Below are 17,376 nucleotides of genomic sequence, written 5' to 3' on the forward strand. Positions count from 1 at the left end.
ATAAGGCCTTGTCGAGAGTATTGTGTCAACGAAATAATTGGACGTTGGGGGTGTGGTTTTGGGTCTGGTAGGTGAATCAACTGTCGGCCAAGTATTCACAATACGCTAAGTCCTGGAAAATACCCGTGGAAAAAAGAATCGAATAATCAAAGGCTGGTTCTTACCGAAGAAAATCTCATATATTTACATAAAGCTCGAGCCTCGAATCGCTCTATAGTCTTTATGGTGGCTTATTCTTCACCTGGGGACATTGTAGAAACGAGAAATAGCACTTTCAGTTGTTTTTATGTCAGTTCACATACCCCTGCAAAGCGCAGTGAAGTCATCGCTCGTCGTCGTGTATCCCATCTAAAGGTAGGTCGCTAATAGAAATTGAGGTATCCTATAAGACGGTATGCAATTTAGTATACCTTCACCCCCGAGAGTGTCGATGCGATGTCTGCAATCAGCCTAATGACACTTGCATATACCATCAATGTCAAAGCGTTCGCGGAAAGTTTAATTTATTTAAAAAAGCTGCAACCCTCACTACCAAAATAATACCCACGAATGCAACTACTCTCAAGTGTGGGGAGAATGTGGAAAGCTAATTAAGCTCTGCTCTGTGTTGTATGGCTAACTGGCTGCCTGCGAATAGCGTCGCGTCGCGTCGTTGAGGCCAACGCCAACAAAAACACCACGCGAGACGCCTAAGCAGAGTACAGCAGCTCACAGAGTACGGTTCGGTTCGGTTTAGTAAGCGCAAAAGCTTTTACTACTTATAAAATGTAAAAGCACAACAAATATGTTGAAATTCTCGATCACATAACATTGTTGTATGCGATCGTTGAAGAATGGTAGGAAAGAGATACATACATTAAGACTATCTGTATGAAAATTGCAAGTAAGTGAAAGGGACGGTGGACTGCAACGGAACGACGGTGTATTATAAACTTGTATAAGTTGTGTCTATAGACCACATTTAGTAATATGTTGAAAATGTGTACTCAGTACGTGAAATGATAGTTAGTAAAACACATCTGAGAGATTCACTCTGCAGTCGGATTTATTTAAGTTTAATTTTTATTATTTCGTAATAACATATTGCAACAATATTGATAGCAAATAAAAGAAGCAACAACAACAACACAAAATTAATATAAAAAAAGAAAAAAATCACGTACATGAACATTGCGCAAATGAAGTAAACAAACTTTTTTAAAAATCCAATTGAAACACACACACACAAAAGAAAAAACAAAAAACATAAAGTTTCCTGAAACTAAAGAAAGTGCATTTGCAGTGAATTTGAGATACATACAAGTACAAGCATAAATAGAGTGTACCCATTGAAAATTTATGGAACTGTGTTAAGTGTGCACTAAAAAGTAATATGTGTACTGATATACAAATATAAGTAAAAATATACATATATATACAATAAATATATATATATATTGTATATATGCATACATAAATCTATACATATGTGTTTATATGTGCACATACATAATTATTTCTTGTTAAGTTAATCATTTTGCCACTGTTTTGGATTAAAGTATTTCAATTGCTACTTCATGCGACAGGTAAAAATATTTAATTGAATTTTTAAATTCTCACTAAACTTGTATGTATGTAGGTATATTTTTGAATACACATGCACTATAGTATGTACATTAATACAACATTATGCAAAGCAAAAGAAGAAATCATTGAAAACAGCAACATAGCAGTAAAAACATGAAAGACTATTCCGCAGATATGTATGGATATGTGTGTATGAATGTATGTATGAGTATGTGTGTTTTTATGATCGAGTCGAAGACGCCTAGAAATTACGCTGTACAATGGCCATTAGTGTATTAGAAAGGCTTGTTTGTGACCTTCAAGCCAAGCATATTTCCAACAATTTACACATTTTGAACGTCGATTTAGCCAAAGCCATACCAAGCTAGCCGTAGCTGTAGCCAGCAATAACCATCGATCGTATATCTACTTTTGTATGCCAGCTCATTGCTGTTGTTAGTTAACTATGCATAAGAAATTGTGTAGTTAATGGGAGAAGAAGATGAAAACAACAAAAAAAAACATAATAATAGTAAAACTAAAACGAAAAGACAAAACTGTTTTCACTGCGCTCTGTGTGCTCAGTGTGGTGTGTGCTGTGTGCTGTGTGAAGGAGTTTTATTAACTATGGTGAATGGATTTCATTTACATATGTAGATCTATACATACATACAATTTGTAGATATGTATATACAATCATGCATATAAAAGCACCAATATAAAAAAGTAGCAGACTTGCATACATACAAACATATTTGTGAGCAATCGTATATGCAAGAGCTTGAAGGCTTCTTGCTTTTTTGAAGAGATTAAACAATGCGCTGCAAGTAGATTTGAAAACAGAAATAACAAAAAGAAAATGTTTAACACTATGAATATTATTCATAGTTGTGTCTATATACATTTGTGTATCTACAATATATAGTACGTACATACATATGTATACAATATTTGTTTTTGCAACTAATGCAATCTCGCAATTTTGCTTTTACTCTACACCGTTGCTTTGGTAAAAACTCGAAACTCGAAAGTGATCGCGTTTGTGTGGAAAATGTTGAGTTTCGGGCGGAAAAAGTCATTGAAGTGGTCGGTCGGTCGGTCGGTTGGTCGGTTGGTTGACGGACGAGTTGAGAAACAAAAACAACTGCCACTACTGTGACTGCTTGCTTGCTTGCTAGTTGGCTTTGCAGCGTTTTCACTCCAACACATTGCCATTATCTCTCACGCACACATATATTTTTTAGGTCAGTAAGAAGCTTTAAAAAGTTTCATAAACAGGCAAACTGGTAGACAAGTCGACAAGCGGCGGTAGCAAACGAGCGATCAACTGGCGCTGGAGCTTTTTGTGAAAGGGAGTGTATGTAGTGTGTGTATGTGTGTATGCATATATTGTACAAGGAGAAATATATTGAAAAATTACTACGATTTTCATTTCCCCTTTTGTTTATTAAAACTCCAAGACACGTTTTTTAGCCTTCGTTTGTGTACATGTATGTATGTATGTATCTATGGATATTTATATACATACATTATAAAACAAATGTATTATAGCTACGTTATGCTCTCATATATAAGCAAACATATATGCATACATATTTACATGCATATGTATGTTTATTCAGTTAACTTTTATTTCGTTTAGCTTTTTCTTAAAACAAGAATAAAAGAAACATAGTAATATTTCGTTATACTTGATCATGCTAGCAGCAGACAAACTTATGTACATACTCTCATATGTAGGTACATATGTATGCACATATTTTATAGATAAATGTGTGCGTGTGTTTGTATCTGTGCTTGAAATGGCACGGAAAAGGTGAATTCTGCATGTTGGCGCATAACACATCCACATCACTCTCCACACCAGTCCATGCAACTTTAACTCCATGCTTTTGTGTTTTTATAGCAGTAAGCGAACGAATTTTTGTGAAAGGGATATTTCTTTATAACGTCATACCTACTTACTACTTGTACTGTATATAGGTGAATGTAGTTACGTACATTTGTCCGTACGTATGTATGTACATATTTATGTCTGTAAATTAGTGCGGGTCGATTTGTACATGAGAGAAATCGCATAGAATCCCATAACGAAATCAATTTTAAAATATTTATACATTCTTGGCAAAAGGCCCCAATAGACTATGGTATAGTCCCCAATAGACTCAGGTCTAGTGGATTTTACTTTTTTTTTCTATAAAGTAGTATATAAATGCAATTTTCACACTTATGTAGGTCTGTTATGCATTCCAGTTACGTTTTTAAATGAAAAGGAAACCTCTCTTCCTCCTTTAGAGTGCTCTTGTTTTCAACATCCGCGTAAAATCGAATCAATTCTTTTCATTTCATTGTTTATTTTTCACTTCCCACAGTTTTGAAATAAAAAAACATGTGATAGGAATTTGAATTATTAATTTCATTTGGCATCTGAATATCTTCAGAATCAGCAGTAAGTCAGAAATGATATATTTCTTTATTTTAGCGCCCTTATGTTATCTACTAACAGTATCTCATTAGATGAGAGTTAGTCTGTAATTTTACTTAGGAAGGCATTGCCAATTGAAAACTTTGAATCCATTTTTCTCGACTTTTTTTACATATACAGACATATTTAATTTGTGTATATACGAGTAAGTATATAACAACCGTTATGTGAAAAATTATCAACCTCTAGCTCTAATATGGAATATTTTTATTTAAAAGACACTTAATTCATACATCTTAAAATAACTTTAAATGTATTTATATTCACCCACTCAGATTTGTTAAGAACAAAAAATTAGTAAAACTACCAAAACATTTAAGTATAAAAAAATATAAATATAAAAAAAGTATATAGAAAAATTAGTATAATATGATGAAAAATTAGAAATTTGGTAAAATATGATTATTAAGTGTAGTTAACAATTAATTAGTTAAGAGTAGACGGTATTCAAGAGAATTTGCAATCGAGGTAGGACCGTTATTATGACAAGTGGTACGTTGTATGTCTGAAATGAAAGAATGAACTCATTACTTGCCAAAAGATTTATGTTTTGATGTCAATTCTAATTTGAAATTGCTAGACTATTGATTGAAAATAATACCGACCCTAATATGCAAATTTACGTACATACATATGCACATTCGAGTGTACAATACACCATAAGCAAAAAAGAACCGAACGGTTTAGGCATTTGTGTCATCGATTCGCTTTACGCGCTTACACTTTCGATTTTCATAAAATATTTTGAGCTATTCTGACCAAAAAGAGACATATGTATGTGTATATATACATAGATTTTGTTTGCTTTTATAATTATATTGCATGTGAAGTAACTAGGGAATTTACTTTTAAATTCAAGTCAGAGGAAGAATAGATTTTCTCAAATTCTTTTAGATTGTAGTGAAAAATACTTCATATATGACTTGCTTCGGAAATGCTCATTTTGCATACTAAAATATTACTTATACAACTATTTACATTGGTGATTGGTAAAAAAAAGATAATAAATTGTTTAACAAAATATATAAAATAATTTTAATTAATTTTTTTTATTTTATATTATTGTATATTATTTTTATATTTATTTATTTTACTTTCTTTTTATATTTATTTATTTATATTTATAGATAATTTTTATTTTTTTATTTTTAAAGTCTATTTACTTTTTACTATTTTTATATTATTTTCGTTTTATTTCTATTATGTGCGCTTTTATGTTTTTTTTAATTTAATTTAAGTAATTGTAATTTAGCTTAATATATGGTATTTTAATTTAATTAAATTTATTTTTATAATGCTTGTTTGTTGATTTATTTTTGTGATAACTTTTATGTGATTTTATTTGACTTCATTTTATTGAATCTAATTTTATTTCATTATTTTTTATTATTTTATTTTAGTTTATTTTATTCACATTAGCTCTATTTAATTTTATTTTTTTACTATGTTATTTCATATTTATGGCTATTTCTTCTATTTTAATTTATATTATATTATTTATTTGGTTCAATATTATTTAGTCTATAATTGAATTTACTTTAGTTTTATTTTGCTTTATTTGTTATTTTAGTTTTACAATTAATATAGTTGCCTTACGTTATTTTAATTGGTCTAATTTTATTTAATCTAATTTCATTTATTTGTATGTACATAAGCAAATTTAATTTAATTTAATCTTATTTTATTTCCTTACATATATTTTGCTATTTTATAATCTAATTTAATTTAATTTAATTTTATTTAATCTTATTTTATTTTAATTTGATTTCAATGAACTATATTTAACTTTAAGCTTTTTATTAAACTATTTCATATTTATAGCTGTTTATTTAATTAAAATTATATTATGGCTCAGTATTATTTAATCTACATAATTTAATTTAATTAATTTAAATTTGACTTAATTTAATTTAGTTTTATGTTAATGTATTTTTTGTTTAATTTTTATAATTGGTTTTCTTATGCTATTTTATATGGTTCGATTTTATTTAATCTAATTTCATTTATTTATGCATACTTACTATATATGATATATCAGATAACTTTATTTTATTTTATCTTATTTTGTTTTATTTTACTATTTTATTTTAGTATATTTAATTAATTATATTTAATTTTATGTTTTTTGAGTACTCCATATTATGTATTATTTAACCTAAATTTAATTTAATTTTGTTTTATTTATTTTATTCCATTTATTTTATTTTCTGCTATGCTATTTTGCTTTATTCCACATTTATATAACATTATATGAAAAGCAAGTTCCGCAATCAGTTTTCCCCCCATTGCCGACAGTTGCCATCACTTTATGTAGAATGTTCGTACACATGTATGTATCTACAGATACGCACATACATACATATGTGCATAAAAATATATGCTCCTTTCTCATTAATAAAAAGCTAATTCATATTAGAATTCGCACAAATTTAATGTTGTGTAATAGCAACAAAAACTGTTAGAAACAACAGCTCAAAAGAGGCATAAGTCTGTCCATAGAGCAGATATGAATATCTTTTTTATGTAAGTATATGTTGTACATGTATGTATGTAAATATATGCATGGAATAAGAGTATGTAATTGCACATACATAGCTATGTATGCATGAAATTGCTGTTATGTGCATGCAGTTTTTCAACTAAATAAACTTGCTGAAAAAATCTTAAGCTCACACCAAACCGAACTTACACTTTAACAGTTTTTAACGCTTTTTTGGAGCGTCAAAAGTTTTTCTAGCGAACAGACAATCAAAAGGCTGTGTGCAGGAAAAAATTCAGACAGCCAACGCACATTTTTACTAACCAGTCTATGTATTATATATACAACATACAAACATGCATAGTATATGTGCATGTGATTTTGTACAAGTATGAGTTCATATTCATCAGTGTACATTGGTATGTGTATGCATTTGCGAGCAAATCTGAAATTTCCAAATTATATAAAACTTTCATGCTGCATTGTTCAATATTGTTATATCTACTTACTACAAACATACAACATACATACAAATTTACGCTTACAATGTACACATACACATGCATACAAAAAACATATACTTTCCTATAGACGAATGTATGAATGTATGTAGATGCATATGTATATAATAAAGTTAAAAAGCCTTCACTACTTTAACCACAACAATAACAAAAACAACAGCAAAAGTAATAGCGCAACTTTTTCATACTAAATGTATGCCCGCCGTTCTCCACACAGCTCGATCGTGGAATCTCGATCGTCGTATGCCTCCGTCGCTGTATGTACGCTTATTGTTGGTGCTGTTGAGCCAGCAAGCCAGCAAGTCAGTAAAGCCAATACGTATTACCTACTAGGTAGAAAGTATAACAGCCAATGGCAATTTGCCTTAGTTGGAAAGTGCCATAAACGTTGGAAAAAAATCACACTTCATTAATGTAGAATGTTGGTGTGTTCAAGGTCGCAATTGTTGGATCACTTCTTTTCATCAATGTTAATGATGATGATTGCTAAATCACGGAGAGAGCTACAAACACAAGTACACACGTATACAAATACACGTGCGCACTTATATAGTGTCAGAGAGAGAGATATGTATGCAAGAAATTTCCATACATTCAGTTTTGAAATGTCAGCATCAAGTGAAGGGTTCAAGTGGTAGAGAGTTAAAAGTAGAAAGGCTAGGAAATAACGTAAAAAAGTGAAAAAATCTTAGTGAATGTACGAATACTGGTTTTGATTGTGCAAATAAAGTAAATAAATTAGTTTTAGTTCACAAGAAACAAGCTACATTTGCATATCAATAATACCATTTTAATACAAAAGTGATTGAATGTACTCAGACGAATGTACAAGTAAATAGTTTATGAATTGCGCGTTGTATGCGCATGCGTGCAGACTGGAAAAGCGGATGCTTAGTGCAAATAATTTGTCATCATTTAAATATTTATAATTGTTTTCTTGCGACCTGAAAATCTTACTTAAGTTAAAGTTAGTTAAAAATTACTCGTGAATGTGTCCTCATAGAAAATGCATAAAATATAAACATTTCTATTTTTTTCCATATCTTACAACGTGTATAATTCATTGATATATATTTAAATTTTCTGTATTTTTCGTGTCTTCCAAAGTTTCCTAGAATGCTGATGTTGCAGTACAGCAAGCATGGAGAGTGTATACTCAAAGAAATTGGAGCCGCATTCCGTGGAGAACACCCAGCCGATCTGACGATAGTTTGTGAAAATAGAGTCAAACTTCATGCACATAAACTTGTATTAGCTGCTGCAAGCCCACTCATAAGGTAAAAGTGCCATGCATGTTAGGCAAAGTGAAAAAAATACTTACATACATATACAAATATATAAATTGGTGAACAAATAAATTTAAAAAAGTTTGTGCACTAAGACATAAATTAATTTAAACAAAATTTAAATATAACAATAACAAATAAATTCTGAAAAAAGGAAAATTCAATCATTTAAAATAATACGAGTATGCGTTGTAGCGGCGGAAAGAAAAAACGTATTTTGGGACTTGCTTATTTCTTTTAAGCGAATACCGAAATAATAAAAAGTCTGAAAAAATGTCTTTATTAAACTGTCTTAAACTGTTATTCTGTGCAAGTATTTTTTTTTTTCGAAATAAGTAGTGTAAAGAGTATCACAATGCACAATGACCCTGTGTGTTTCTCATCGTGAACAACCGCTACAGCCCAACCCGACCCAAGTAGCAGAAAAGAAGATGGCGGCCGCACATCTTTTCTACAACAAAGGCTTTTTAAGTGTGCGCGCCCAAACCAATAGCACCTGCAAAATAAATCATTTCTCAAAGAAATGCGTCGAATGATTTTTTTTTATTTCATAATATAATAATTTCTCGTCTAACGGCAAAACATATACACCACGATTGCTCTGGCAATAGGAGATGCGCATTGCAAAATTTTCGATGACTTTTTGGCATGTGATGTGTAGCTCAGGCAGTTTATCATTTATAACGCGCATGATTTCGTTCTCCAGCTGCGGAATCGTCTTGGGCTTATTGGCATAGACCATAATTTTCAAGTAGCCGCGGAGAGAAAGAAGTCCATGGATGTCAAATAGCAAGAGCTCGTCGACCATTTGACCATTTTATTTCGTGAGATAAATGCGTCAGGGTTTTTTTTTTGGATATATAGAGATTGTAAAAAAACGGCACGTTTAATAAAAACAAAGGTAGAAATCTTCAACACAGACGTGATAAATCGAAAAAAAATTCATCCATATTTCCATGCACATATTTTCTTCAAGGAAACCTAGGATCTTTAGGATATATCGACATTTACAGAAATTTTCAAAAAATTCGTATTTAATGTATCAAAAAATCCACCAAAGTAAAATGTGATTGTCAATCGGTCAAGATTTGTTCGAGTTATGAGTTATGCGGACTTAAAAATGCAAAAAGCCTTTAAGGTTGCCGATATATGCTAAATAACAGTTTGCGAAATTGAAAATATAAATATCTACTACATTTTGTCCACTTTAAACCATTGACGAAGACTTTTTTAATGTATTACAGTATTTTTAAGTAAAAACAAAAAAAAAAAAAACAAATCGGCTTCTAACTCTTAAAAAGTGCAGAATTTTTTTCATTATAGTAAATTATTATGTAATATAATATTAAAAAGGTATATATTTTTTAAAATTCTGAAAATAAGGCTCGTTTGCGCCTTTGACCACATTTTATACACATGTGTGTACGTTATTAACTTTTTCCTGAACTATGGCCTAAGCATTTTCATTATTCCTTAGGTCTTTGACTTGTGTTGAAGAGAATGACATTAATCACTTAGTCATTTTTGAATATTTTTAGATTGATTAGCTCACTAGTATGGAATCTTTTTTTGCACAACAATAAAATACTTAAAAAACAAAATAAATACTAAAAGTATTAAAATACAGAAATTAAAAGTTAGGCATATCAGAGATTTTTAAAAATTAAGGCGAAAGATTTTTTTTAACCCTCATAAAAATTTACTAAAAAGTTGTGAAACCTTTTGCGAAGGTTTAGTCGATGCATACGGCCTGAAATGTCTGCTACATACATACAGATTCCTTTCTGCATTCATACTACATGAATACTCGTATTTCGATTCCCAAAGGGAGTTTGATATTGAGTTAAAGTCGTAATAAATCGTTTCCCGTTAAAAATAATTACTATTTACCTAGCATATATTTTTGTTTCGCATTTGCATGTACACATATGTATATATGTATATACATAAAATCGTTTATGTATACTACAAAATTAGAAAATTTACGACCTTACTGCGTTAACTCAGCTCACGAAAAATTTCACTCAAAATAATGCAGAACAATGCGTAAAGAAATACCGATTGAATATGAGTATTCGCATTTTCAATGTACTGATGGCAATCCTGCTGTACAAATTTTAAATTATATGAAAATGCTAAATTTGAGAATTATTTTTACTCATAAAAATAAAATAATTGTGTCCAATCGGTTGCGTGAACCTTCATATTTAGTTTTTTAATTTACTTGAATTCATTAAAATGAAATAAAAATCAAATAAAAGGCTGAGTATTTAATAGAATACAAAAATTAAATCCGAATTTTGTTTTATATGGGGATTATTTGGCATAAATGTTTAAAAAATTCGCTCAATTACGGGTTAAAATTAAAAATCATTTGGTAATTATAAGTGCTTTTAATGGCATATTTACAAAATTGGGAAAAGTAGAGTTAAAGATAGAAAAAAATATAGCAACGTTGTACATAAAAGCATATGAAACTAATTAAGGTTTATGTTGTTATTTAATTTGTGCGATTTTATATTTAAATTATTTATTTATTTTTATTTAATATTTTTATTTTTACTTTATTTTAATATTTTATTTTATTTAAAGTGTTTTATTTTACTTGATTGTATTTATCTTTGTTTTTTTTTCGTTTTATTTCATTTTATGTTGTTATTTAATTTGTGCAATTTTATATTATATGTACACTATTATTATTTTTATTTAATATTTTTATTTTATTTTAATAGTTGTTTAAATTTTATTAAAACTGTTTTATTTTACTAGATTATATTTATCTTTGTTTTATTAAATGCTTTGTTTATATTTTGTTTAATTATTTTTTTTTTACTTTTTTCACTTTATTTAATTTGTTTGCATGTGTTTTAATTTAATTTAATTTTTATTTTACATTATTATATTTTATTTATTTTTTGTTTTATTTAATGTTTTTTATTTTATTTTTTATAAAAATATAATGCTATTTATTTATACATATATATTTTCTATTTCATTTCGCTTTATTTTGATTATATTTCACTTTATTGTAGTATTTTTAGTTTTTGATTTATTTTGATTTAATTTTATATATACATATATATATAATTTGCCCGTGCACCCTTTTTGGGTGTTTGGCCGAGCTTCTCCTCCTATTTGTGGCGTACGTCTTGACGCTGCTCCACAAATGGAGGGACCTACAGTTTCAAACCGACTCCGAACGGCGGATATTTTTTGAGAAGCTCTTTCATGGTAGAAATACACTCGGAGGTTTGCCATTGCCTGCCGAGAGGCGACCGCTATTAGAAAAAACTTTTTCTTCATTTTGTTGTTTCACGGAGATTCGAACCTACGTTCTCTCTGAATTCCGAATGGTAGTGGCGTACCAAGCCATTCGGCTAAGGCGGTCGCTTTAATTTTATTTTATTTAATTTTGTTGTCTGATTTTTCATTTAATTTTATTCTTATTTTATAATCCCTTATATTAACTTTTTTTATGTCATCTAATTTTGTACTTTTGTTTTATGGTTTTTTTGTTTTATATATATTTTTATGTAATTAATTTGTATATAGTTTTTATTTTTATTATATTTTACTTCCTTTTTTGATTTATTAAATTTTTTATTTTTGTTTTATTTTATTTGGCTTAGTGTATTATTTTCTTTATTTTTTCTTATCTATATTACTTAATTTAATTTAATTTTTATTTAATTTTTTTGTATATTTTTCAATTTGGTTTTATTTTTATTTTATATTACTTTATTTTTTATTTATTAATATTTTTAATGTTGTTATTTTATTCTTTATACTTTTCACTTTATTTTTATTTGATTATACTTTATTGTTATTTTTTGTTTTTTTTTTTGATTTTGATTTTATTTTACCTTATTTAATTTTTTTGGTTTTTTTATATTCAATATAATTTTTTTTTGTGTTGTATTCAATTTTATTTTTTATATATTTTTTAATTTTTTTTTAAATTTATTTTTTATATATTTTTTTATTCAAATTTATTTCGCTTTATATTTAATATATTATGTTTTTATTTTTTATTACTTTATTTTATTTATTAACATTTTTTATTGTATTTCTTATACATTTTTATTTAATTTAATTTTACTTTGTCTAAATTTTATTGTACTATAATTTGTTTTCATTTTTTTATTATTTATTGATGTTTTTCTTTGCATTTCATTTAATTACATTTGGTTTATTTTTTAGAACTCTCTTGGAGGACACGCAACTTTCCGACTGCGCGACCACAGTTTATTTCCCAGATGTAAATGCTACATACTTCAAATTCCTTTTGGATTTTCTATATTCCGGACAAACTTGCATAACATCCCGAGATGTTAACTATTTGCATGATCTTCTGTTGTTGTTGCAAATAAAATCCGACAATTGGAAGACCACGGACTCAGCAATTCTAAGTAGTAAATGTAGTAATTTGCGTGATCGATTGAATAGCGATTCAAATGGAAATGGTAGACAACATATGTATTGTTCAACAAAACTAGAGCATTCCTATAGCCCTGATTTAGAAGGTAGTGATGATTTAAAAAAATGCTCGGATGGTTCCAAGGATTCAGATACCGTTAAGGAAGATCCGGGCAGCCCTAAGTGTTCATTAGAAGATAATATACAAAAAGATTTAAAGGAGAGTAGTCCGTCGACCAGTGAGCAAGAAGCATATTCAGATGCGCAGCTCAATACAACCAATAAGAATATACCTTCTCTAAATCCTGTTAATTTATCGCTTGGTTTACGAAGTAAACCTGAATTTAGTACAAGAAAATTATTATATACAGACAAAAACATTTTCAATACGGATAGTTCATCGTTTAATGGCACCGAAAGTATAAAACGTAAAGGATTTTTCTTCGATTCCGATAAAGAGGTTCCAAAATCACTACAAGATCCCGACTTGAATAATTCACCGGAAAACTATGTTGTAACGCCACATCGAAAACGAAGACCGGGCTTTCATCATTCCTCCAGTCATAATCAACCGTTCGCTTCGTCATATCAACATACATTAATTGATGAATTACGATCCGCGAAAACAGCATCTTCACCCATATCATCGTACATGTCCGACCGAAAACTGCTATCTCCACTTGAAGAAGGCCTATTAGGCAACACCGAAGTACTGGCGAAAAATCGTAAACCTATTGAAAATCAAAGACCCAGACCGCAAAGTCCTGACGCCGCACTACATATCTCACCACAATTTGCTTACCAATGGCAATCGACACAAAATCCTGCCATATCCACCTTCTCAAATCTGCAGTCTGGTCTCAGTAGCATACCACAGATAGGAGTAGGCGGTGGAGGTGGCGGCGGTACGGTTGAAACAAGTAGTCGTGATACACCAGGAAGTGTTCGAGATCCCCCTTCAAATAATGCGAATATATGTGGCACTCACAATACAGCTCGTGAATATCGTTGCGAATACTGTGGCAAACAATTTGGCATGTCATGGAATTTGAAAACGCATTTAAGAGTACATACGGGTGAGAAACCATTTGCTTGCCGCTTGTGTGTTGCTATGTTTAAACAAAAGGCCCATCTATTGAAACATTTGTGTTCGGTTCATCGAAATGTTATAACGACGACAAATGGTGCTGAAACCGAAAATCGATTCAGTTGCTGTTTTTGTTCAATGTATTTCGAATCAGTACAAGAGTTAGTGAGGCATTTATCGGGACACCACAATAATTTGCTGCTAACAAAAAATTTACGCGAATAATAAAATACAGAATGCAAGCAAAGCTTAAATTATTTTTAATAAATTTACATGCATACATACCTACATACTTATTACATACATACATACACACACACACAAAACACATATACATACACACACGCATACTTACAAAAGTATAATTGTACTTTGAAGACGGAAAGTGACCTGAATTTTTACTTTGTTTGCAGAATATTTCTCATTGTCAGAACCTGCAATATTTTTATACCCTTGGGACATATGTATAATAATTCCAATTCTCTTTTATATACGTTTTTTTCATCACAATGAGTATTTGTAAATTTTCATTCAACTTTATAAATAATAAAATAAATTTTGATGTGAAAACGTCTTGTATATATGTAGTTTCATTGCTTGGGAAAAGTAGGCATTAGAGAAGCAAAAGAGTAGCGATTGTAGGCTCCCACGACAGTCAACAAGAACTGTCTCTTTAGCAATACTCCTCAAAAAATTTTAGGGGAAATGCTTTATGTTGTTATTATGAAAACAAAAACCGTAGTGATTTAAGACGGAGTTCTAATAGAATAATCGGCGTGAACGCCGACGAAATCATTAGCCACACAGACATGTGTGCCCAAGAACTAAAAGTTGTTATAAACAGTAAAGCAAGAAACAGTTAAAAGTTGATCTTAAGTAAAAGCTCAATGTTTGATTACTACATTAATTGCAGCAAAATAACATTTTGGTTCGAATCGACGGCTGCGAATTGTTTTTGCTGCAACTTAAAGAAATCGATCCATTTTGACGCGGATGGTAACTGATGACGAAAAATTTAGAAAAATTGGTCACATACGAGAAAAGCTGAAAAATATTATAATGAAATTGCAGTGGGCTGACCCAAACGATCGCCAAGTCTGGATTGACGGCCAAAAAGAGTTTATTTTGTATTTCACCACCAGGTTAAAGCAGATTATTGACCAGATGCAATCAGAATTGGCAATAGGAAGGGTGTTTCTATTAAGACGTGCCAGAAGCTTCGTGGGCTTGGCAATTTTTATCGTTTCAAGCATTTTCAAAATTATATACATATATATAACTGAGCTCAAGGGTGTCTCGTGAAGGTAAGCCGGTCAAGCTTTTCACCAATAGGCAATAGGGACAAGAAGCTCTTCAAACGCGAATGGAGAAAAGTTAACGAACAAACCTATATAGAGATTGTATAATATTTCTATTTCTAGAATGCAGAATGTAGAATCTGTAGAATTTATTTGAAGGGCCTTGGTTGGAGTGCGCTAGGAGTATGAAATACTCAATTATACTTGTAGAAAAAGGTTCTTCTAATTTCGATCACCCCTCGGTAGGCAATGGCAAACCTTCGAGTATATTGTTGTCAGGAAAAAGTTTCTCGTATTTTTATTATCGAAAAAAATACAAAAATTTTGGTATGCAAATTTGTATACTTAAAAATATTTGAATCTCGCCCAGGGATTCCTCGTAAGAGCATCTTTCATAGTATTTGTTTTGAAAACAAATGCTAAATCTCAAATCTGAAATGATAATTTTGTTTTTTTTTAAATGAGAACGAATTTTACTTCAAATTAAATACTTTCTGGTTTTGGAAAATTTATTTATAAAATTATATACATATTTAAAACAATTATATATATTTTTGTGAAGTGCCTATTTTAATATATGCATATATTTTATAATTTTTTGTATATTGTTTTTAAGATTTATATGATTTTATAAATCGAGTCGAAAATTCTTTTTCAATAATCTCATTAGGAATTTTTTTTGAAATGTAGAGTAAATAGCCTGAAATTATCACTGAGTTCTTTATCTGCGCATTTTATGACTGCTGTAAATTTACGAATACAATCCTTCTGGTCCAGAAAGAAACACAGGGTGACAGAGGTTAAAATTTATGTACATGAAGCTGAAGTTTCTGAAGGCATTATTTTCGAAGATCCAAGCCATAGTTATCGTTCCCCTCACGATGTACAGAATGCAGAGGTGTGGCCAAAATTTGACCGTTGATCGGCTCCCAGCTTTTTTAAAGGCATCAGCTCATTTACTTACATCATTGGGATTGTAACGGTGATTTGTTTACGAGAAATCTGAGATTGTCTTGATTATATATGAAAACAAAATTAACACAACCACTGTTCATGCTGCTTTCTTGGTGTCTGAAAAATTACTGATTGGCCGAGTGTGTGAATGCGTGTCAAGCTTCACCTCGGGTAGTACATGTGGTATACGCTACTTGGTGGTTTGCTTCGAAAATTCAATCGATTTTTAAAAAATATTTTATTATATTTTTCAAATCTTTTGAAGGAAAATATATAGAATACTAACCAGTTGTTAACGGAAAAAGAAAAATAAAAAAAACCGCTTTGAAATTCTTACTATACCAATAAACACGTATGTAAAACAACCATTGAATATTCGCATCAAATGCCTTGAACTTTTTGGAAAAGCTGATTTGTTTTTTTGATGCGGATGGTTTTTTGAAGTTTTGAAACAATTTTTATAAGTTTGAATTCTACTGCCGAGTCCCGAAGTTAATCTCAAACTGTTGCTTCGGAGGACTAAACCGATAGAATACTTATATCACATAGAAATGCAGAAAACTAAAAAAAACATACTTATGGGATTATAGAAGTGTTCGCGCGGCTGATAATATAAGTAATAACAAGTTTGTACAAATAAGTATGAAATTTGGTCTAATTGCGTTCGTTTATGCGAAATACTTTCAAGAAGAGAGCGCAATTTGACATTTAGTAGCAAGAACGGCAAGCAGGAAAAACAGTTGATTGTGCCGTATCATCGCAACTGTATCAACAAAACAATTTTAAAAATGGAAAGCATAAAATTCAGAAACAAGGTTGTTGCTAGAGCTATCATGGCAATAATTAACTTTTCATTCATTCGACAGGGACGATGATGAAGAAAATGGAATGTTGTTCGAACTTAAAAAAAAAATTCTAACTGAGTACGCTTTGACTTTGTGTGAAAATATTCCTAGAAATTCAATTAAACCATATGTGGAGCAAACAGTTCTGGCTTATACGGAAAAAAGCTCTGACGTTAATTTCTTATCTCAAGAAGTCTTTTCGAAAAGTTTAGCCAAAAACTGTTGCTTAGTAGAATTATATAGCAATCTTCAGCGATTTTTCGGTTGTAGACTACCATTAAATATGACTATCATTGAATATGTTTGGAAAATAAAATTTCTTGTATAAATCATTTCCAGCAGCATTTTGTAGAACTTTCTGTCTATACACCTCATCTACTCATATAAATTAACAAAATGCTTAAGCATGTCTTTTATTTCTTCTATTGTTGTTTTAGTTATTGGATCCCGTTTATAAATG

General features: G+C 30.1%; 1 protein-coding gene across 8 annotated transcripts; it reads left to right on the forward strand.

Annotated features, from left to right (window-relative positions):
* Window positions 1-687: 687 nt before the first annotated feature.
* LOC128867334 (transcription factor Ken) lies at window positions 688-14,358 on the forward strand. Of its 8 annotated transcripts, none has more exons than XM_054108463.1 (3): window positions 688-883; window positions 8,138-8,307; window positions 12,517-14,357. In XM_054108463.1, exons 2-3 carry the CDS (start codon window positions 8,147-8,149, stop codon window positions 14,042-14,044), a joined length of 1,689 nt encoding a protein of 562 aa, XP_053964438.1. In that variant the 5' UTR covers window positions 688-883; window positions 8,138-8,146; the 3' UTR covers window positions 14,045-14,357. The 8 variants fall into 8 exon arrangements, with proteins under 8 accessions (XP_053964438.1, XP_053964437.1, XP_053964436.1 ...); XM_054108462.1 differs by having other exon boundaries at window positions 688-836; XM_054108461.1 differs by lacking the exon at window positions 688-883 and adding an exon at window positions 941-1,565.
* The last annotated feature ends 3,018 nt before the right edge of the window (window positions 14,359-17,376 follow it).

The sequence above is a fragment of the Anastrepha ludens genome, chromosome 6 (assembly GCF_028408465.1).
Source record: "Anastrepha ludens isolate Willacy chromosome 6, idAnaLude1.1, whole genome shotgun sequence".
NCBI classification, from domain to species: domain Eukaryota; kingdom Metazoa; phylum Arthropoda; class Insecta; order Diptera; family Tephritidae; genus Anastrepha; species Anastrepha ludens.

Bases quoted from the DNA above. Each gene is read 5' to 3' on its own strand.
- LOC128867334 (XM_054108458.1), top strand. From the start codon at position 2,035: ATGGGAGAAGAAGATGAAAACAACAAAAAAAAACATAATAATAGTAAA. The intron at 2,176-8,137 runs GTGAATGGATTT...TGTCTTCCAAAG, and splicing joins AAGGAGTTTTATTAACTATG to TTTCCTAGAATGCTGATGTT. The intron at 8,308-12,516 runs GTAAAAGTGCCA...TTTATTTTTTAG, and splicing joins GCTGCAAGCCCACTCATAAG to AACTCTCTTGGAGGACACGC.